This window comes from Canis lupus, chromosome 31, assembly GCF_048164855.1.
Source record: "Canis lupus baileyi chromosome 31, mCanLup2.hap1, whole genome shotgun sequence".
Lineage (NCBI taxonomy): Eukaryota > Metazoa > Chordata > Mammalia > Carnivora > Canidae > Canis > Canis lupus.
In genome coordinates, this window is record NC_132868.1 from 21,114,378 (window position 1) to 21,138,231 (window position 23,854).

General features: G+C 45.0%; 1 protein-coding gene across 7 annotated transcripts in view; it reads left to right on the forward strand.

Annotated features, from left to right (window-relative positions):
* ST6GAL1 (ST6 beta-galactoside alpha-2,6-sialyltransferase 1) overlaps nucleotides 1–23,854 on the forward strand; it is a 121,974-nt gene that overhangs the window by 72,304 nt on the left and 25,816 nt on the right. For 5 of the 7 annotated variants that reach the window (XM_072807773.1, XM_072807771.1, XM_072807774.1 and 2 more), the window contains 2 exons: nucleotides 14,614–14,749; nucleotides 18,954–19,589. In XM_072807773.1, the coding sequence (XP_072663874.1) occupies nucleotides 19,004–19,589 (586 nt within the window). In that variant the 5' untranslated portion in view covers nucleotides 14,614–14,749; nucleotides 18,954–19,003. Of the gene's footprint in view, nucleotides 1–6,156; nucleotides 6,226–14,613; nucleotides 14,750–18,953; nucleotides 19,590–23,854 lie in introns of all 7 variants that reach the window. The other 2 variants (XM_072807775.1, XM_072807778.1) reach the window with 2 other exon arrangements.

Here is a 23,854-nt window from a genome sequence, read left to right on the forward strand (position 1 = left end):
TGCTTTTTGGTTTAGGACCTTTGGGGTCGTTCTCTAGTAGTCAACATTTCAAAGTTGACTCTGTACATGCCAAAGCCCTCCAGGGCTGCTGAAATATCCAGTTCACCATATCAAGCATCCTAACTGTGCTCTGGACTTTGAACTCAATACTATTGGTTCCTTTATAACTGAAACCATTTGCTTCTGCGGTTCGGTGGGCATGGCTGTGGCCAAGAGAGTCACAGGTCAAACAAGATGACCATTGTAGTACAGGGATTAAGAGCATGGCCTTTGGATTCAGACAGTTCTGGATTCCAGTTTGGGCACTTCCATTTACTAGTCAAAGCTCTTCAGTGTCTTTAAAATTCAGCTTCCCTATCTGAGAAATGGAAGCAGTACCCATGCCAATCTCAGAGGATGGCTCTTAGATTTGAATGAACTCTCCTATGTGTATGTAGGAAGCCCCCAGAAGCAGTCACAGTAACTTCTCTCTCCCTCTCTCTCTCTACAGGGATACACACCCAGTAGGTGTTTCATGTTTGTTGATGATTTCAGTTCAAGTCTGAAATCATTTTCCAAATAGGAAAATTAACCACCGGGACTCCTGGGTGGCTCAGCAGTTGAGCATCTGTCTTTGGCTCAGGGCATGATCCCAGAGTTCCGGGATCGAGTCCCATATCAGACTTCCTGGGAGGCACCTGCTTCTCCCTCTCCCTATGTCTCTGCCTTCTCTCTGTGTCTCTCATAACTAAATAAATAAAATATTTTTTAAAGAAATAAAATAAATAAAAATTAACCACCTTACACCCCCAACATTCACATTACAAGCCCTGGCAATGGGCCCTCTCTGATATTGAGTACCACTTGTATACCTTGTGTTTGGCAGTGCTGAAGCAGCAGAATGGGTGTTGGTGAACTCTGTCCACATGGAACCCTATCAGATGGGAAAAATAAGATCCCCACTCCTTCCACAGCCCCTGGTGGAGCATACAAGAGAACATTCACTTAGGCCAGGAGTGTGGTGGGACTCCTCATAGGAGGAGGACCCCACCCTGGGGGGGTCTAGGGAGCTTCCTCTGTGGAGATGGGCTGGTAATGGGGATGCCCTTGGATCCCTGAAATGAAAGGAGGGAATGATGAGTAGGGATACTTGAGGGTTAACTAGTAAATGCTAAGATGTGTGGATCTGGCCCCTAAAGAAAATATCTAAGCCTTCCACTGGTCAACATGCTCCATTAAGCACCAGCTAGGTGCGATATAAAGTGGTCTTTGTGCATGGGTGATGGCGAGGCAAGTAAATGTAGAACACTTCAGAAAACCAGCCCTTGCCATCTAAGGGGGAAGGACCATTCACCAGGAGTGGAAGTTATGTGCGAGCCCTCGTCTGAGACTGCCCAGAATGGAGCACACTCCTGCGCCTATGAGATTAGTCTTCAGTCCCATTTCTGCCTCTGCCAGCTGGCGACTGAAATCCGGATCACAACCAAGGGGAGAGAAAGCTGAAAGACACCCCTTGATGCAAGGGCAGTTAGCACTCTCTCTGGTAGTCCTGACTCCCCCTGACCTTATAACCGACATGAATTATCTACATCTCCCTTTGAAGTGGGCAGCCCAGAATTGACAACAGTTGGGCCTGAAATTCTCAAAGACCTGGACTGAGGTGGAGGCCCTGCCACCTCCTCAGGAACTCTGGGTCATGAAGAGGCACAGACTCCCCGGGTAGTGGAGGAGCCTGTGCTAAGCAAGGACTTAACGTGCTTGAGGTCACGTTATTGGCTGACCCTGCCATGTTCACACTGTGCTGAGCCAGCATGGACCCTCCCACTCTGCCTGAGGCCACCCTCCTGTGGATGTTCACATTCTTCAAGGACTCTATTGTTGATTGGTCCAGACCAATTAGATCAGAATCTACTAAGGACAGTATTGGGCATCTATATTTTTCCATGGTTCCTAGGTGATGTTAATGCCCAGGTAATATAGAGAAGTGGTTCCTTTCACCTACACTGACCTTAATGGCTATGGGACTAGGGGTAGGATGCTCCTCTGAGAACAGACTTGATCAAACCTTTTCTCCTCTACATTCTCTTTGCTTTTCTCTTTGGATGGTGGCCCAGTTGGGCTTGGGTTGGACTTAGGAAAGAGGTCAATTTGCTAAGTAAGCGAGGTAAACAGTTGTCACTTTGGTGGCCATAAGGAGTGGTCAGTGACTCTGACCTTTGGGCAATATTAAGAACTCTGGTCCTGGCATCCTCCTGTCCAGTCGGGTAAAACCAAGATGCGAGGGAAGAACAAACAGTCCTTGGCATGATCTCTGGCCCAGGAATTCCTGGAGAAAATTTATGTTTAAGACAACATCATTGTTCTCACTAAAGACATAGTTAAACTGGATTTGAAGAGGAACGTAGGTCGTCAGGCCCTCATTATTAGGATTTAAGAGAAAAGTCTTAATCTTCCATCTTTCATCCGAACTCTTTTCCTCTTGGGTTGTTATTTGGTCTTCCTCTGCTCTTCAGCGAAAATTCTGGACCACCTCGTTACTCTGCTGGGCTGTAGGAGCTCTGCTGTGCAGTCCCAGAGGGGGCATCTTTCTGATATAACTGCTGCCCGCCTCAGCTGCTGAGCTCTGAGATGATGGGCAGGGCACCTGTGTCTGTTTGATCTGGCTGTCAATAAAATTCTGGTTTTTACATTGCTGTGCCCTTGAGCTTTATGCACTTGGGGGCCAGATTCTTCCAGATAAGCACAGAATGCCTTATTTCTGCCTCGTTGGGGGCAGTTGTGCGTAGTTTTTTTTAAGTACCCTACATATCTAGCCAACCAGTAAAACCTGTTTTCAGGAGGCCAGCTGGGATCAGAAAGTTATGATTTTTATTGGGGGCAAGTTTCAGGCCATACAAACCAGAATGCCTTGCCCAGGGTCTCCAGAGACCCACCAGACACTCGGAGTATTTTAAAAAGCCAGATGGCAGAAGCACATTTATTCACAAAAAAAGCCCTGCGTGGGCCAAGGAAATTATCCAGTTTCTTTGTGTCATGCTGGAATGTTACCAACAGATTGTGATAACAATGACAATCTCATGCTGATCAGAGTCTCTTATTGGCAGCAGTATCTCTGTTCATTTGAGAACAAATAAGAACTCAAAATCTTAATTAAATCTGGCTGATGGCATCTTTTAGAACCTGGCAGTCGTAGCAGGGGGAAACAAATACAACAGGTATTTGGTGCCGAAGAATTTAGGAACCTCTGGCTTTGACTAAATTAAGGGGAGCTCCTATTATTTCCCTGTGCTAGGGAAGTACTGAGATAAGGAGAGATCTGTGCAGATGATGGAAGACTCTACCGCTGAGAATTCTGCAGAAATTCCTAGACTGGTACAAATAGAAATTCAGGAAGTTTCTACTAAGAACCCTGTTGATATAATGCTAGCTGCACTTCCTAGTGGTCTTGGTCTAGAAATGACACTTGTTATTTTTGCTCAGTTTTGATAGTCTACTGGTTTCATGTAGATGCAGGGTGTGTATGTGTGTGCGTGCGTACTTGCTGGAAAATGTCATCCCTGGATGAGCCCACCCTTTCAGCCAGAACTCTGTAATGACAGAAGGATCACAGTTTTGGTGGGGCAGCCTGTCATCCTTGACATGAGAAACAGGAAGAGGAGTCATTATGGGATTAAGTGGCAGCTCAACTGGCACAAGTTAGGAAAGGTGAGCCCATCGTGGTGAAGGTTTCTGGAAGTCAGGGCAAGTGGACTGTTTCTCAAAGGCATTGTGGTTAGTTAAGGTATCCTTTGGGGATAGTTGGGGATCAGGGTCTCTAGGCACAGAAAATGTAGGTTCTAAGATACAGACGAACGATGGGGTTTCCACACCGAGGGGTTAAGGAGGTGGTGATCAGGGCAGAGTAAAAAGATGTCACCAGAAGGTCAAAGATGGTGACCAGCCACTGCACTGGACCTGGTAAAGCCCTTTGAAGGACTCTGAGTAGACAGACATATGTTGGATAGCATGAGCACTTTGGGCGGTGGGGGGCGGTTAGGATAGTCTAGTTTGACCATTGGCAATGACATCTTGAGCAAATGGCTTAAACTCTTGGAGCTTCCTTTTTGTTTATAAAAGAAGATAATTAAAAGCCAACCCCATAAGGTGCTGATAAGGATTAAATTTGGTAACATCTCTAAATTGCTAGCACCCAGGAAGAAGCTTAGTAGATGGCTCACAGGCCTCTTTTCACCTGAATTGTTGCAATAGCCTTTTGAAAGGTCTTCCTTCTTCTTCTTTTTTTTTTTTAACCTCCTTCAACCTGCTATGAACAACACTTGATTCTCAGTGCGGCAGCCAGAATGATCATTTCAAACCTAAGTCAGCTGGGTCTTCTTTGGAGCGAAAGCGAGAATCCTACACCAGTCTAAGGCCCAAGGTGATCTGGCTCTAAGGCTTCCCAACCTCACCCTCTGCTACCCTTCTCCTCACCTGCTCTGTTCCTGGCCTTGATGCTATTCTTGAAACAGGTCAGGCCTGCCCCTGCCCAGATATTTTGCTTTTGCATCCATCTGGAACCCTCCTCCTTCAGAAATCTGCATGAACCCTCTTTCACCTCCCTCCAGTCTCTGCTCAAATGCCTTCTCAGTGAGGCTGACTATCCAGTGTGACCCTGAGCTCCACCCTTCCCCCATACACCCGCTGTTTGTAGCCTGTCTTCCCTGCTTTAATTTTCCACCTGGCAGTTATCCACTTCCAAAACATCACATACATATGTATTTTGTTTTACTCTTCCCTTATCCCCTCCCTGGAAGGCAAGTTCCGGGGTGGGGGTGGGGTGTGGGATTTCTGGCTGGTTTCTACACTGCCGTATCTCCAGGTGGATCACAGTAGGCAATGAGCATTGGCAGAATGAACGCACCTATCTATAAGTACGTGTGTGTGTTGTCCTCATGGACTCTGGGACTGCTGCAGAGTGGAGGAGCTCCGGCCTCTCTGCTCATGTCTCTCACCCTGAACTCCCCTAGTCAACCACGACTGAGACCCTCCTACGTATAAAACACTTGGGGGAACCATCAAACTTGAGACCATCGAATCTCAACAAGCCTTGAAATCTAACACTCCATTTACAGGAAGCACAGAGCAGAGAGGAGTAAGTTAAACAATACCGTAAGGAGGTCCTCCGCCAGATTCAGTACTAGGAACATTCCATGGGTCAGAGGACTTAGTTTCTCCCACAAACAGAAGTCCTGAAAAAGGAAAATAAGGGCTCTATTATAAATTAAAAGAGAGTTTAGAATGGTATATTATCCACACATGACATTTGGATCCTCTTTAAGGAATTAGTGCAAAAGACACTTTTAAGAGAACTGGTGAAAATTTGAAATTGAGTATCGATGGCACTGTGGTTCTATATATATATATCCTCATATATTCTCTGGCAGAACTGACTGTGTGTGTGTGTGGCATATTCTAGAGAAAGAAACTCCCTAGAAAATTATTTGAGGGCCTCTGGTCCTACATCTCCCAAGGATGGCACATAGCTAATACCATCCTAGATGCCAGCAAGGTGAGTTCATTTATGACATAAATGGGTGTTGGAAGACATTAGGGCTTAATTTTCCTAAGGAACGCCAATGGAGAAGAGATGGTGGCAGAGACTGATCCGAGGGCTGACATTTGCTTTAAATTACTTCAGAGGAAAAAAGGGAAGGGGAAATAGATTAAGTTGACAAAGGGCACCTGGGTGGGTCAGTGGTTGAGCATCTATCTGCCTTTGGCTCAGGTCATGATCCTGGGGTCCTGGGATTGAGTTCCGCATTGGGCTCCCCTCGGGGAGCTGGCTTCTCCCTCCACCTGTGTCTCTTCCTCTCTCTGTGTGTCTCTTATGCATAAATAAATAAAATCTTAAAAAAAAAGATAAAGTTGGCAAGATGTTGGTACTCTTTGGAGCTGGGTTCTGAAAACAGGCTCATTGTGTTACTTCCGTACCTATTTGTATGTGTAAAAACTTCTATCGTATAAATGAAATTCTTTTTTAAATATTGGGAGGAGGTGAAACAGTCCCACTTCCTGGTGGGGAGGGAGGCCCATTTTCTTTTCTCTGCTTCTCTGTTGGGTGTGGGTTGAAGTGTGGAGGCAAAGGGGATGGGCCTACTGCCCGGGAGGCATGCCGTGCTTATTCACCTCTCCTTATAGGCCCTTTGCTCCTTCTTCCTTGGCTCTACTCTGACTGATGCAGTGGAGTGCGCAGTGGTTCACAGTGTGGTAAGATCGGGCAAGATGCCAGCTGGGACTGGGTGGTGGGCATCAGCTAGAGAGGGAGCCAATGGGGGCAAAGTTCCTTGTTCAGCCGATACCTGTCAAATGGGAAGGTACATATTCCTTCAAAGATACAACTTGGGAAGGCACGAAGTTGAAGACCGTAGCAAATGGCCTGTGATTTCCCTTTGCTGTGGTTCTGGAAATCCTGTGTTCAGAGCTCTCCCCACCTGGTCCAAGTGGCTAGCTCTGGGCAGAAACCCCAGAGGGGCTGCTCTGTCCATGGTGGGCACTCAGTACCCCCACAAAGTCCTGTCCTCAGGCTTTCCAGAAACCTCAGGGAAATGTATGCAGGTGTTTCTTCTCTATCAGTGGCTGCCCGGCTGGGAAAAGATCTAATTTCTGTTAAGAGACACTTTTTGCCACCTGGGTCTGGAACAGGTGGGGCAAGCTGGGATGAAAGCCCCTTTATCTTCAGGGCTTTGATCTGGGCAGGATATCCCTCTCCCCACCATTAGCTCGGAGGCTGGGCTTGCCCTCAGGTAAACATTGGCAAACACTGCCACTCAGACACCCCGTGAAATCTCTTGTGGCTTCCTTTTTCCTTTTACTCTCTTCTCAGATTTACTCACTGCAGGTTGGTTTCCTGTTGCTTAATGTGTGTGATCTGAACAAAATTGTGACTTGTCAGAAATATTTTGACATTAACTATTCCCTTTTTTGACCTGTGCCAGTGCCCACTGATGAAACTCGGGGGCCCAGGGACTGGGAGTGAGTCAGCAGCCAGGCCCACATCTCTGGGGACTCTGGAAGCAAGTGACAGCAGTACCTGCCTCAGGCAGTCGTTCCTGCAGGAATTAAATGAGCTTCACTGACTTACAGGAGCTTTACCGTATGTAAAGCACTTAGCACATGGTAAAAGTTCAATAATTATTTGCTGCAATAAAGTCCTAAGGTCTGTCATTAAATTGTTGCCACCACCCTGCAGGGGCAAATTTTAAAATTTTATTAGCCATCCTTTACAGATGAAGACACCAGGTTTGTAAAAGTTGACCAACTGGCCTATCTTCCCACAATGGACGGATAGAAAAGTTGGGATTTGAATCTGGGCTTTTGAAATGACAGAGTGTGAACTCTTTCTCTGAAGCCAGGGCTTCTCAAACTGTCCCTGAAGGATCAGGTTCCCCCACCCCCCCCCCCCAACCTGTCACACACATCAGTAGTTTCTAAAATACAATGAAGAGGATTTATTGGAATAATTCAAAGAAGGACATTTAAAATACAAGCCTTATTTTTAAAGTTACTGTTAGATTCAATAGGCATAAATTTCCTCTTCCAAATTAGTATAAGAAATGATTACATTCGCTATCTGTACTCTTCTCATCCTGGATCTGGAGAAAGCTTTCTCAAACTAGCCCTTCCTTATGTGCAAATCTCACTGGAGTAATGGTGCCCTCTGCTTCTCAGAGCATGGTGGGCAGGTGGGACCACTCATGTCAGAGTTGCTTGGGTGCTTGTTAAATGCCCATCTCTGAGCTCCATCCCAGACTGCTTGGATCAGAATGACTGAGGAAGAATTCAGAAATCTGCATTTCAGCAAGTCATTTCATAATTGCAACGAGCTCAGAGTTTGACCATCCGCGCTCTGCGTGGTGCTGCTTCCCCTTGTGGTTAATAGATGATAGGGAAATGGTCAAGTGAGTATAGGTGTTTTATTCTCACCCCTATTCCCACCTGGCTTTGTAATTGTTGTTTTTAAGTTCTTAAGAAGTTCCTTTCCGTAGAAACTCACCGACAGAACCTGCTTTCTCAATTCATCTTAGTGCATGTCAGCAAATGTGTATTGGGTGCAAACTACAGGCCGGGTAGAGGGGAAACAGACCAGGAGGTGCTCACAACCAGTGGACAAGTGTTGTTGATTGAGTACAGAATCAAGGGGCGCTTCAGTGTGCAGAGGTGGGGGAAGAGGATGAGAAGGATCTAGCATTGGAGACTTCTGAGAGATGATCAGTAAAGTGAAGAAAAACCAGAACAGCGAGTTGTAGATTTGAGAAGCCAGAAGGGGGAAATGACCAACTTTGGGAAATGCTGCTGCTGAGCCGAACGCGATGAAGACTGAGTGAGCTCTGACCGTTCATTTACTTAGCAACACAGTGGTCATGAAGGTCTTTGGTGACGTTGACAAGAACAGTTTCCTGGAGCTGGGGGAGGCCTGCTGGGGGGCATTCAAGTGAGAATGGAAAGAGGGAAATCAGAAACACTGACTCTACACAGTTCTTTCAAGGAGTTTTACCGCAAAAGAAAGCAGGTAGGAGGTGGGAGGTGAGATGAGGTCAAGAAGTTACACAGGTGGAACAGGGAAATGGAGGTTATTTAGAACTCGTGCCAGGGCTAAATATGTGACTATTGTCAAGTCCAATATCTTTTTCAGCGAATTCCTTCAGTAAAACAGAAAGATTGTCTCCCATATTCTCCTTTCAAGCTCTTTCAAACTCTCCCACTCCCAAATGATAGTGTTCGGAAAGAGTCTGCAAATAACTCTTACTCCTTACATGGCTTAATTTGAACACATTTTTTCATATGACATTGCATTTTTTTGGTGTTTTCCTCCTCTATTTTTGGCTGAAGTGTTCTAAAGGAGATTTCATCTCTATATCACCTGAAAAAGACTTAAAAAAAAAAAAGAAACAAGCACATTATGTAATCATAATAAAAGAATACTTACTGTTATATGCCTAACAAAAGTAAGGATGATTTCTTAATATCATATAATAGCAAATCTATATGCAAATATCCCTATTTGCTCCCAACGGTGTTTTGTTCAAATCAGGATTCAAGCCAAGTCTGCATGTTGGATATGATGTTTTTGTCTTTTAGCCATTTGTTTTTCCCACCCATTGACCTGTTGATGAAGCTTGTTCAGTTCTGTAGAATGCCCTGCTTTCTGGGTCTGATAACTTCTCTCTTGTGTCAGGTACCTTGTTCTTCTTGCTCCTGTGTTTTCTAAAACCTGGAATTACATATAAAGGCTTGAGTATATACCAACTAAACATTTCAGGTGAGAATTTTTCAGAGGTGGCACCGTGTGCTTCACACCAGAAGGCACATACTGTTGAGGTGCCCTACTCTTAGTGATGCTAAGACCGATCAGGGTCAGGTGGTGGCTGCCTTAATCAAGAGACTTTTGTTTTTTTAAGATAGGAGAAGCAATAGCATGTCTGTGTGCTGATAAGCATGATCTTTGAGAGAGGGCTACAAATGATGCAGAAGAAAAGGGAGATTTTGTAGAAGAGTATCCTTAAGTAGACAAGAATATACAGGATCTATTGGAACAGATGTTGGGTATTCCAAGGGTTGGGTGCCACCAATTCATCCATAGGAACACGAGATCATTTGGGCGTAAATGCAAGTAAGGTGAGGAGCTGTGGTACAAAGGTGTGTTGTGTCTGTGGTAATTCTATTCTGATAGCTTCCTTTCTCTCTATGAATAAGTAGCAAATTCATCAAGGGAAGTGGAAGAGGGGACTTTTCATGGGGAGGAAGTCAGATAGTTCTCTAGGAGAGTGGCGGGTGAATTGACCAAAAAAGTAGCATGTGATTGCTAGGAAGGATGAAGGCGCTACTTGAAGTTAGTGATCATGAACTTGAAGTGAAATCCCTAAGTTTTACTTTGTGATTTTCTTTAGCCCTGCAGCTGCACTCTGGCAGGTGTGGAGGAAGACAGAGAGTTGGATTTAACCAGAATTGGGGTTTATCCAACGTTGTGTGACGAGAGAGGCCAATTTAATGCCTGACCACGGAGTTGAAGCTGGGTAGAAAGGGAAGTGAGAATATGAATGAAGTGAGAGATAGTGAGAAGGTGGTAGGAATAGCTAGAGAAGATAGTCGAAGGTCGGTATTCGTTTGACTAAGCTACAAAGATAGGAGTGGTGATTGGTGGTGGTGGTGCCTGAAATCAGGACTGTGGAGTATTTTTTGAAAATGATAAGATCAGAGATATGACCTTGGGGGTGAGTGGCTAAAGTCACAGTCTTTGGAGTAGAGGAGCTCAAAGAACTGTGAGACCAGGGAGCTAGAATGGTTCTGTAGGTAGACGTTTATATCCCCAAGAGGAAGGACAGAAGTAGTGCGGGGAGGATTATGGTGGGCCAAGTGCAAAAATATTCAAGGAACGAAGAAGAGTGTCCTGGTGGAGGGGAAATGACTTCACCAAGGTGGGTCGCAGGCAGCCTGGTCTGCATGGGTTTGTCTGAGGATGAAACAAGTTGGTGTGTGTGAAGTTCTCAGCACCAGGCACAGGCTCTACACGCTTCAGTGGCTCCAAAAGGCAGAGCTGAACCCACTGGATTAGTTCTTACAAGGGAGTTGATTTCTCTTCATTTTAAGACCTTCTAAGGGGCAGAGCTGTTCACATCACTCTGAGTGCCCCCCCCCGGGGGGGGGGGTGAATTCCCTGTCACTCGTGTCTCCAATAGACAAAATGGACTTCTGCGGTGACAATGCTGCCGAGGTGATTCTAGCCACTGGCAGTGATGGGTGGCTGAGCGAGTGCCGGTCTAGCAGTCGAAGGACATGGGAAATGGGGAAGGGTGGTATTGGAGCCAGCTTCATTCTTTCATTCAGACATGACTGAACACGTCCCACTTATGGCTCAGACCTGGCTAGAAGTGGAGGGGCCAGAAATAAACCTTTAAAGGAACCTCAGTCTGGGTGGGATAGACCTGCCACCAGATTAATGTCATGTAGTCTCTGGAGCGCCAGAACAGGCACCATGGAGTCTTGATCTCTGTGGGGTCAAGAAAACTCTTCAGGGTCCAGGGGCACCTAAGCTGGTATGGAGGAGTGGGAAGGGAGTGGGAGATGGGGCTGAGTGGCTGTGGCCTTGTGTGAACAGGGTAGGAAAGGACATTTCATCAGAAGGAACTTGCCTTGCGAGGTAACAAAGGACAAAGGACGAAAGAGTAGGACATCTGGAGGGTCACAAGTGAGTTAGTCTGAGAAAATTACGCCTCTTCCTTATTTTAGTTTCCCTATTTGTAGTTGGGACAGTAATGGTTTGCACTGGGTAGGGCCTGGTGAGGAGTCAATGAAATAATGTGTATAATCTCTGTCATGTGCCCTATTGTAATCCCTTTGAGTGTAATCCCTTACTTGTTTATTTAAATAATGCTATGAGAGTGGCTTTTTAATTTTTTTAAGATTTTATTTTATATTTTTTATTCATGAAACACACAGAGAGAGGCAGAGACATAGGCAGAGGGAGAAGCAGGCTCCACACAGGGAGCCCGATGTGGGACTCGATCCCAGGACCCTGGGACCACGACCCCAGCCAAAGACAGACGCCCAACCAGAGCTACCCAGGTGCTTCTGGCTCTTTTATTAGTATTCTCATTTTATAGATAAAGAAGCTGAGTCTTTGAGGGTTGAGTAGCTTGCCGGAGGTCATATAACTGGTGCAAGATGGTTTGAACTCTTGCCCTGATCTTTAACCACCACCACTACCAACACCCCCACCCAGAGTTCTAACCCTTAACCCCTAATCAGTGCTGAGCACATAGCTGGTGCTAAGTAAGTGGTAACTGTTATTGTCATTGATTGCTCAAATTTCTCACCTGGAGAATTGAGGCCTCTGTAGAACTTATGCAGCTGGTTGAAGTTCACCATGGCTGCAATCTCATGAGCAGCAGTGAAGATTTCTGGAAGACTTTCATCACGTATGATAGATGTACATCAACAATTGCTCTACTTTGTTTCAGTTAGTCGGTTTTTAGAAATCAAGAGCAGGAAGTGGTTGTTATCTCCTAAGAGACGAAGTTGTTCTGAGCAGATGTGATTGATAAGGGGAGGAAGATCTGCGTTAGCTGCACTCTTCTGCTGTCTGTGTCCTGAATTCAAACTGAAGTCACCTGCCCCACAGCTTACTGGCTGGGGGTGTGGGGGGAATGGCAGCAAACCACATTCATAAGCTAGAGGCATCATCTAAAGGGCAGGGGGCCTACCTGCAGTGTTCCTCAGGAGGGTGCCAAGAAAGAAAGGGTTCCATCAGTGATGCCTGAGGAAAGCGTAGACCTCTTAAGAGCTGGTGATACTTCGTTCAACAAATACTGATTATTTACCATGTGCCAGACACTCGTCTAGGCATTGAAGATAGTAGCGATGAAGGCTGGCAAGGTTTCTACCGAAGGAGTTTACATTTTTAGTAGCGGAGCCAGATGGTAATCATATAATAATATGAATGCATGCATAATTACTAGACTCGCACCACGAAGGACACATATGTGACATGAAAAGAGGTAGAGCTATCAGAGATATTCTAGGACTCAACCAGGAGCCAGTTCTTTGAACTAATGAGAGCCCTGGGTTTTTGACAAGATCACCCCAACACCTCTCACTTTTGCCCCATCAGACCTGCCCGGTGACCACACCTGCCCACCTGCCAGTCTGAACCCCAGGCCTGCCAGGTAGGGGCTTCCCCTTAGGTCATGGGAGGGAGCCACTTGTGGCCACTGTGACTTCCTCTGAGCTCTTCGTGCTGCGTCTCCTAGGACGGGCTTTGAGATCAGCCCAGGAGTGGGTATGGAGTTGATATACTGGGTCAATATTGTTCCTAACATGTTGTTTTGCCTAATTATTCTGGTAACATAATAAGCATAATAAAAGAAGTCAAACTGAGAGAGGACTCCTTGCTCAGCTTGCTCCTCAGCTGTTTTCAGGTCTCAATCTTGTACCTTTCTTCTAGTTATTTGAACATGAGTAACTTTTCATCACAATGATTTTTGCAGAGATAACATTCTCTGTTTTACTTCCTTTGTTTTAATATATGAAGAATTTTCCCCCTTATTGCTACAGAAATTCACATGCAATTATATATATTATGTTATCACATATTACCTTATATATTTTAAATTAATATTGCTAATACATAATATATATGTGTATAGTCTGTCAGGTAGAGGTACCCTGGTTTAACTATTTCCCTTTTGCTGAAAGCCTAGCTGTTAGCCTTAGATTTTCACCATTAGAAATCACTTTGTAATTGAAAACTGCTTTTTTTCTTGCATGTACATATTGCTTTATAAAACTCTTTCTTTATCCCACTGATCCTCTTCTGAATCTCACCACTACTGTGGAAGGTAGGGAGTCATTTATGTGCAAAGAAACCAGAATATGTCGGCTTGATCTTCTTTCAATCATTTGTTGTCTTATTTCCTACAAGTATGGTAACTTGGTTGATGGTCATAAGCTCTTAATTCTATGACCTGGTACCTTCTAATTTTTACTGCTCCCTCAGAATATACCAATTCTATTACAACCTGTTCAGTAATGATATTAATGATTTTGAAAACTGATATAAATTCTATAAACCAGCATTTTTTTTTTATTTTTATAAACCAGCATCTTAACATGCCAGTTGTCGCTTTTGGGTTTCTATCAAGATTCATCATCATTTTATATGCTTGTTAATTATGTTTCCTGTTTTGTGATTTGTCCATTCATGTGGAGTGCCTGTTTATTTTGAGGAGCTTTGACTCTCTTTACCCTTTGCACAGCTGGACTCTTTATTTCCTTTTAATTACAGCATTTTCTTGGAGACAAGTGAGAGTTTTCATGCAAGTGACTATTAAAGTTGTCTTTTATTATTTTTCTATATTCTGTCAGAAGAAAGAGCTAACAAATATAGAAGTCTATTTTTAGCATTTTCAAATTATATTTTTATAATAATTTTTCCAACTCTAAGAGTAATGCATATACATTTTAGAAATTTTGGAATATACAAAAAATTGTAAAACATGAAAACCCATTCATTATTCTACCGTCCAGGGTTATCTTGTTCTGTTTCTAGTCCTTTCTCTTTTTACAGGTACCTTAAAGAACAATTTTCATGGATTTGATTAGAATATGATATACAGTTTTACAATCTCTTTTTTCTAGTTAGCATTATACTGATTGAAATTTCAAAGAAAGTATTCTTTGATAATAAATAAAAGAAAATCTGTCTAGAGTGTATTTAGGGATGATCCGAATCTTCTCTCACCAAATTACTATTTATATATCCCCAAACCAGTGACTGAATAATCCTTCCTTCCTACATTGGTCTGTGGGGACTGCTTTATCCTTCTAGCATGTTCTTATCTAGTATCAGTCTATTTCTAGGCCTTCTCTGCTACTCACGACTCTGAGCACAGCACCTATAATGGGCTCTTGTCTCTGTGTTTCTTTTTCTGAGCTCTCCAGGCTTCCTGGATCAAGCTGTAGCGGAGGCCAGGAAACTAGCTGAGGGGCCTGTCCACCTTGTTAATATTTAACCCTGCCCCTGCTGGAAACCAGCCCCTAACCTCCTCTTTGTTGTTTTTTCCCTTTTCTTTTCTTTTTTTTTCATTTTGGCCTTTGCAGATGTTTTTTGATCATCCAGAGAAAAATGCGCCTTGGCCTCCAGATCCAATAAAGCATACATTCCTCCCATGGAGAAGAGCACTGATTCCTGAGGACCTGCAGGGCCTGCAGCCCCAGGGGGATTAGCCAAAAGCAGGTAAGGAACACCTGAAGGCATGGGCTATGGGAGCAGCAAAGGGGTACATTCCTAATTGAAGAATGGGGCGATGGAGTGTGTGGCCGGGATTCAAGAGTCTCAATGTCTGACTATGGCTTTGCTGTTTTCTTCATCTTTTTTTTTTTTTTTTTTTAGTTCTGATTTGGTGAGGGGTGGGGATAGATGGTTTTCCTGTGTCTATAACTGGTAAGTGTTAGACTTGAAGTTATTCTGGGGTTCAGTCCACCATTTTTGAGCACCTACTTTGTGCCAAGCCCACCTTTGGTACTCATGTAGTGATGAGTAAATCAGGGCAGGAACCTTACTTTGAGATTTTCTCTTGGTTCAGTGTTGGCTTGTTCTCTATAGGTGACAATGTGGGCTCTTACCATATTCTTCTAGAAGCCTGGTGGGGATTGTTAAGGATTTATTGATATAGTCCCATCAGTTCAGTAATCCTTTATTGAGTACCCAGTCAGTTTCAGGTACAGTGCCGGACACTGGGGTTTCAGGAATGAGCCAGGAGGGGTTCCCCTCTAGCAGGCGGTCAGCAGGAATAGCGAGCATTGCTAAACACTTAAAACGAGTGGGAGGGGGCTTCATGGGAGGTCAGAAGCAGAAAGGTAACACTGTCTAGTTGCCAGGCAAATGGGCAGGGAGAGACTACAGCAGTGAAAAGGCCCAGAGGCTAAGACATCTGGAAAATCCAAAGCTTGATGTGTTTTCCCAAAGAAATAGGGGAGAAAAATATACTACTCCTTTCCTTCAGCTTGGGATGAAGGAAACTGCTTCCATCGTGCCTCTTTAGAGCAGCTGGAGAGGGAAACAAGGGTCTTGAAGCTCTCTGTGTCTTATGAGCAGAAGCTCCAGCCAGCCATTGGACTAGGAGCCCCAAGAGAGGGTGGTGTCAGGACACCTGGGGAGCCCTGAGGTGAGCTTTCAGATGAGAGTCCTGGTGCCGTGACCCTGAAGCCTCGGGCTGTCTCAAAGTTGCAGGACTATTGTGCCTGGCATTTTGGAGGAGCTCTTCTGAGACCCTCAACCTTCTAGAGTCGGTCTTAGCAGGAAGGTGACCACCGGCCCCTTCCGAGCCTGAGTTCCTATGCAGTGAATCAGGGCCTGCCTACCTACGTCTTGTCTCACTTTCCTTATACACATAAAAGTTAAATCCCAGCTCTCAACTGTGCCACTTCCAAATCACTCATGCATCTGTGGAGATTAAATAAATAATAAACGTGGATATATAAAACCACAGCTTTTTCGACTCTAAATGGAGCCAAGACGATTTGCTCTGCTTACATGACAGGGTTATTCTGGGTCTCAAAAGCCTAATTACTGTGAAGGAGCTGCCTGAGGGTAACCTGGTGCATGCAGACGGGTCAGGGCTGGGACATGCTGATGGCAGAGGTGGTTTTCCTGTGATCATCTGACAGATTGGCTTGTCCCTCTTAGAGCCCCTGATTTCTAAGTCCTGTTTGGTCAACACTTTTCTCTGTCTTTTAATATAGATGCCTGTCTTTGAGCACGCAGACCGTGAACTTTTAGAGTCAGACAGACCTGGGTTGGAATTCCGGTTCTGGCTCCGAACACCTGTTGACTTTGGAGAAGCCTTAGAGCTTTACTAAGCCTCAGTGTTTTCATCTTCTCCAGGGGGGCCGTGAATATCTGTTCCATTGTGTCACAGTAAATATTAAATTAGACCTTGCAACTAAAGTGTCTACGATATGGGAAGCACCCTTCTCTTTCTTCTTGAGTTCCATTCCCTTCTTCTTGAGCGCCTTAGCTACCCTAGCCATGTGATCAGCTGAGCGAGTGTCTGAGGAAATTGAGTTCCTTTGTTTTCTGACCTGTAAGCAGCACCCCCCTCAACCCATTTCATGATCCCAGGTTTGAGGTTTTTTTCCTTCTATGTACATTGTATCACTTCTCAGACTTCCACGGCTCCAGGCAAGCACCCATTCTCCCCAGATCCACTGGCTCCTGAGGTCTGGGGTGATGGGAAGCACGGTATCACCGGTACTGCCCATGGATTCCAGAAACAGCCTGGATGTCACTTACATTAAAGAGTCCAGAGGAGGACCTGAAACTCAGATTGAGGAATCATGCCAGTGTTCTACTCTGCCATCTTTCCGGGTCCCACATGGCCTCCATGTGGCCCTCAGCCAAGGGGCTGCCCTCTGGTCTGTGTTCAGAACACTTCCTGTGCCTTTGCAATGATGATCTAGATCAAACACCATTTCTGCTGGTCCTCCCAGCGCACCTGAGTGAGAGAGAGATTACTCACAGAAAACCCAGGTAGAGACAGGTTTAGTGACTTGCCCAAAGTCACCAATAATGGGGAGAGAACTCAGGTTTTGTGAATATCTAGTCCAGGACTCCTACCCCTTGTCCTGGATATCCTTAGCACTGGGCTCCAAGGGAAGAAACTATGGATCCCTAGTGGGTTAGCAAAACCCCACAGGTGATTGCTTAGACTCATTACGGTAAATAGACCCAGTTATTTAGGAAAGAACTTAATGTTTTCCAAAAGATACAGACATTGTTTGAGTTCAAAGTACTTCCATCTTCCGTTCAGTTACACAATAAATTCTGGGAAAACAAAGTAGGGCTTTACCCAGATATGAAAGGGACCATTAGGCTCTATTTGTATAAAGAAAATCCATTTGCCAGAACTTTCAGCAGTTTCGTGCATGTTTATGCTTAAAAGGACATGGATTATGGAATCAAGTGCACTTGGATTTGAACTTCATCACTACCATTTACTCAGCTTTGTGATGCTAGGCACTTCTCTTAACCTCCCAGAGCCTCAGGCTTCTAATCTATAAATACGGAGATTATGACACCCTCCTGGCCAGGGATGGTCAGGGCCTCTCCACACAGCACAGAGGATGCCCTTCCTGCTGGACTGTCATGTGCGTGGTACTGGCTGGAGCCGTACATGACAGAGCCCTGGTTTATGGCAAAATAACATGAAAGAACACCTGACGTGCTTGAGGCACCTCTCTTTTTATCTCTTTAATTGGTTATGTGTCTGCTGTCTTCCCAGGATGTCCTCTCCTTTACCACGAGGTGAGGCTGCTTCCTTGCCACTTGATAGTGCTCTCGCAGGGCACTCCATGAAACGGAGTTTACATTGTAAGCTAACTGGTGGTCTTCTTGTCAAGCAGGAGTCCAACACCACAGCCCCTAAAGAGATGCGTCCCAGGTCTCTGGCACGGTTTCTGGACAGAGGTCTCTTTTTTGCAATTTTTTTTATTTACTTTATTTAAAAAAATTTTTTTAAAGATTTTATTTATTCATGAGAGAGAGAGAGAGAGAGAGACAGAGACAGAGACACAGACAGGCAGAGGGAGAAGCAGGCTCCCTGCAGGGAGCCCAATGTGGAACTGGATCCCGGGACTCTGGGATCACGACCTGAGCTGAAAGCAGATGCTCAACCACTGAGCCACCCAGGCGTCCCTCTTTCTGGCAATTTTATTTTTTATTTTACTTACTTTTTTTTAAAAGATTTTATTTATTCATGATAGACATAGGGAGAGAGGCAGAGACACAGGCAGAGGGAGAAGCAGGCTCCATGCAGGGAGCCCGACACAGGACTCCATCCCAGGACTCCAGGATCACGCCCTGGGCCAAAGGCAGGCGCTGAACCACTGAGCCACCCAGGGATCCCCTTTTTCTGGCAATTTTAAAAGGATGGTGGGCCTCTACGCATTTTTGGGAGTTTGGATTCTTGTCAGGTAGACCAGTCATCCTCCTCTTCCTTTTTTTTCCTCCTGTTTTCCAAGCATATGTGCCTTTGTTGAACAGATAGTATAAGGCCCCAGGAGACCAGTGATGAGTAGATGGTTCCTGACCTCACCAAGCTCAGGTAGTCAGGGAGCTAGTGTGTGAGAAGGAATGGTCGGAGAATACAGAAAGTGTTCATGGCTTAGAGAGGAAAAAGGGAGTGTCTTTTTTTTTTTTTTTTTTTTTTTTAAAGGGAGTGTCTGAGGCCCGTGGTCTACATTCAAAGCTCAGACTGAGGCTGAATGTTGGCTCCAAGGAGCTGCAGGCTGCGAGCCTGGTGGGAGGTAGACGGGCTGGAAATGAGTCCCTTCACTCTGAATCCATTGCCCAGCTCATTGCCCCCCCTCCTGCCGGTCACTAGATTTTGGTCACATCTTTTTTTTTTTTTTTTTTTTTTCCCTCCTCTTACCTTTTTTAGGCTTGTTTTCTACTCAGCACAGAGTGGCTCCCCTGAACACATCTTTCATTATGATTCACACCAACTTGAAGAAAAAGTTCAGCTGCTGCGTGTTGGCCTTTCTCCTGTTTGCAGTCATCTGTGTGTGGAAGGAGAAGAAGAAAGGGAGTTACTATGATTCCCTCAAGTTGCAAACCAAGGAATTCCAGATGGTGAGAGGGCTGGAGAAACAGGCTGCGACTTTGAGCAGCACTCAGAACCCCCCCAGGGCCAGCCAGGCCCTCGGCAGTCCCCGGGGCCCAGTCAAGGCCAAGTCCGAGGCCTCCTTCCAGGTGTGGAACAAGGACAGCTCTTCCAAAAACCTCATCCCCAGGCTACAGAAGATCTGGAGAAATTATCTGAACATGAATAAGTATAAAGTGTCCTACAAGGGGCCAGGGCCGGGGGTCAAGTTCAGTGCGGAGGCCCTGCACTGCCATCTCCGGGACCATGTGAACGTCTCCATGGTAGAGGCCACAGATTTTCCCTTCAACACCTCCGAATGGGAGGGTTTCCTACCCAAGGAGAACATTAGGACCAAGGCTGGGCCATGGGGCAGGTGCGCTGTTGTCTCCTCAGCCGGATCCCTGAAGTCCTCCCAGCTGGGCCGAGAAATAGGTGGGTTCTGGAGTGTGAAGACTCCTCTTATGGAGCTGGGTGTGTGGACAGGACTGGCAAGGCCCCACTCTGGTCCCGTGAGCTAGTGCTGCGCTCCCCGCAGCATCCTCTGGCCTTCTCGTGGACTCAGAGGGAGCAGGGGGCGGCCAAAAGGGTGAGGATCCATCCAGGCCCCCAGCGCCCTTATCAATAGGAACAGCTTTGCTTTTCTCTGTTTTCTCTGTTTTTTTCCCCCCCTTTGGAAAATATATTTATTATTGGTAGTGAGTGTAGTAAAGATGTCAGTATTCATGATCGAGAAGAGGTTGTATAAGCCAAGGTTGCCTTTATGTTGATAAAAAATGCCTTATTTCACTTGTAATCATAAACATTATTCCAGTAAAAGAGGTACATTTTTCTTTCCTTTTTGTCTTACTTACATGATCACCATAATAAGTTAAAATGAAGTAGCTCTTATATAGTCAAGGGAGAAGAGAAAAAGAGAAAACCAACATGCCAGAGCCTAGACGATCGCACCCAGCATTTCTGGGTATAATATTGCTGTTCTACAGACGATACCGTTGGAAAAGTGAAATCTGCCCTGAGTGATAAGCACAACTCTATAATTGACTTGAAAACAGTAGAAGCACTGATTTCTCCTGTATCTTCAGGTTCTGAAGTTCTGTACTTGTACTGGCTAGTCGGGGACTAATTGCCTCTTTTGGCCTCAGCTGTCTGAGTAATTTTCAGCCTTTCTGTTTGAAAATCACTAATTAGAGTGGGAATTCTTAACTTGGGGGCTGTGGACCAAACTTAGGGGGTTCACGAGTCCCTAAAATTGTGTGGAAAATACCTATGGATTAGGTGTGTATAAAGTGTGTGTGTGTGTGTGTGTGTGTGTAAGTCGTCCGTACATTGTTCCAGAGAGAAAGTCCATAGCTTCTCATCGATTTTTCTGAGAGTTCTCTGTGACTTGGCTAAAAGCCACTGGTCAGAATATATCAACTTGCTTTTTTTTCTTTCTTTCTGAAATCCTCACAGTTTCATAAAGATGGAGAGTCTGTCCATGTTTGTAAACATGTGTACAGCACAAAGCAATGGCCTTGCTTAAGGCTCCCTAGTTGTGTTTTCCATTATTGTGAAATGAATCAGGCTAAAGGAAGCAAAAAGCACAGGAAGCCTTGCTCTTCTGTCCGGCTCTGGAAGGTACTGGAGCAGGTGAGGTCATATGTCTCCTTTTTTATTCCCTCCTTAAGACTGCCAGGAAAAATGGTCTGAAACCACAGGCTCTCAAAAGCAGAAAGGTAGACCCAAATTGGATTCCCTGGAGCAGAAAGAAGTGATGAGGTCACATCTTGTGCTTCCCCAAATAGGCAGCGCTCACTAATCAAGGCTGCCAAGATAATCCGCCCCACCCCAACTTTGGCGTTTGCCTTTTTGATTTCTTCTGGGTTTTGTTTTCTAGAAGCTCCGTGTGATTGCTTTTTGTTCACCCATAATGGAACTAAATTCCTTTCTTTCTTCCTGACTTTTGCTCTACAATGGTAATGTCTCCAATATCCCAGGTGCTAACTGATCCTCCTCTCTGTGTTAGCTCATCACTGACGGCCTGGCTGGAACTGGCTGAGTTTGAGGCAGAGCCTGATACTTCTATGAATTGGAACTACAGTCTTTATGCACTCCATGAAAGTTTGCAAGTGACTTACATACACAGTAAAATAATTTTTTTCTGTAGACTACAGTTATAATTTCAGGTATGAATTACCCTGAGAAGACTTTGCTCTTGGGATGTAACAAACATTGCATGTTGGACTTCCAGCCTCCTCCCTTTTCTTAGGGCATTACCCTGGGCATTTAGTCTAACAAATGTTTTAAGGAGTTCATTCATTCTTTTATTCATTTGTGGATCTTTCAACAACACAGAGCGGGTCTCAGAAGACAAAGGGGAAAGCTCTTTGCTGAAGGCCTGGGAGTATCAGACAGCGTGTCAGGCCCACGGCCTTCCCACTTTACCTGGAATTTGTTCTGCTTATTGCTGGGTATTGAGTGTACCGAATGGTTTTGAATTGTTTGCTCTTACAAATTGTACTGTTGACAGGGTTTTTGTGCAGGCAACTTAAGGGACCAAAGGGAAAATATCCACAGTCATGGGGCTAGAAGACCAAAGTAAGATAAGTTTTATGGCTCTTTTTTCGTCCATTGCAAGATAGTTTACCAGAGGGATTGTAATAATGTACTGTTATCTCCAGTAGCCCCTGAAACCAGCCAACGGTGGTGGGCACAGACATTTTCAATTATTTTTGTTACATGTATATGTAAGGTGACTTAGATTTGTTTGAGTTTTCATTTCAAAGAATAAGCTATTTCTCAAACATTGTAACGCTTATTGTGCACCTGCTGTGCACCCAGCATGTTTTGCTTTCAAATCCTCCTCGGTAATCCTGTGATGTAGTGATGATTATTGTTCCCATTTAACTGATGATTATTGTTCCCTTTTAACTTACTAGCTGACTGTTGAGGCTCAAAGAGATTATGTAATGGATAAATAGTGGACTGGGACTTGAAACTGGGTCCTTCGACTCCAAGGCCTGCATGCTCACTCGCTCTGCTCTTGTGCCTGCAGGGGTTGTAGCTTTTATTTTATTTTATTTTATTTTATTTTATTTTATTTTATTTTTTATTTTATTTTATTTTATTTTATTTTATTTTTTATTTATTTTATTATTTTTTAGATTTTATTTATTCACAAGAGACACACAGAGACAGAGACATTGGCAGAGAGAGAAGCAGGTTCCCTGCGGGGAGCCTGATGCAGGACTCAATCCCATGGCCCCAGGGATCACTCCCTGAGCTGAGGGCAGATGCTAAACCACTGAGCCACGCAGGTGCCCCAGTTGTAGCTTTATAATAAAGTTTTTGGTGTGATGAATCCCTTGTCAGGTGAAAAAAAGCAATCCCGTGATATTCTTGCTTAGTTGCTCTCCCACGGGAAGGAGAAGCACACTCTGAGTTGAGGCAAAAGCAAGAGGCAAAGGCTGCCTGGGACAAAATGCAGAGCATGTTGGGGGGCCCTGTAGGGTGAAGGGGCTGAGGAGCCAGGCCAGAAAGATAGGCAAGGGACAGCCCCCACAGGATGTTGACGGTCACAGAAAAGACTCTGGGTTTCGTTCTTTAAGCCATAGAGTCCTAGAAGGGTTTTCAGCAAGCTAGTGATGAGATCATGTGCATTTTGGAGGGATTTCTCATTTCTCTGAACCCCCTTGTCTAGGGGGAGTGCTATGTGATCTATTCTCAGGGATTATTGCCACTTCCAGATGAGAAGTGCCAGGCCTGCTGGAGCAGTGATCGTGGTGGTGGTGGAAAGAACAGGTCTGATTTGAGAAGAGACAGAAATTATTTAACTAGAAATGACCTTGAGGGACAGATGGGAGCCAGAGTCTCTAACTTGGGAGGGTATCTCGAATTATAGGGGAGCATGCTTTTGGAGGAGGGTAGGTGCTGTCTGGGAGGGGCTGAATCTGAAGTGTTTGTGGATTTCTCTGAGTAGATATCTATGCAGTTAGGCTTTTGATTCTGGGGGAAGGGTCAGGTGGGGGGGGAGGTTGTGGGCAGGGAGATCAGATTCAGGCAGGGGTCATTTGTCCCTAGGAAACAGTTGTAGTCAGGAGAGAGGGCTCAGGAGAGAGCCTACGGAAAGTGTAGAGATGTAAGGGACAAGATGTAAGGGAAAGAACAGGGAAGGCAGGCTTTCTGAAGGCCAGAGAGAAGGAACAGGGAGAAGCAGGTGTATGCCTTGCGATGGGAGGCAAGGGGAGCAGAGTTTGGGTAGATTTGGGGCAGATGGGGTTCTGTGCAGAGTGAGGTCTGAGAAGACATCCTTGGATTGTATAGCTCAGAAAATAGGATTGCTTCTATCAGGGGTCAGCAAACACTTCCTGTAAAGGGCCGGACGGCAAATATTTTTGGTGTTGAGTTCATACAGTGTCTCTCGCAGCTACTCCACTCTGCTGTCGTAGTGCAAAAGCAAACTAGACAGTAGTAAATGAACGGGCCTGGCTATGTTCCAGTAAAACTTTGTTAACCAAAATGGAGAACAGGCCAGATTTTTGCCTTCAGGCCATAATTGTCCGGCCCTGATGTGTATTATATCTAATTTTCCTAACCGGGAGCAGAATATAGCCTCCCAAATGTGATTACCTGATTCATGAAGCTAACTTGAAAATCTTAAAAAAAGCTTGGTCTAAATTGTGATAAAATTCCTTTCATTCCAATTTCCAGCTATTTAG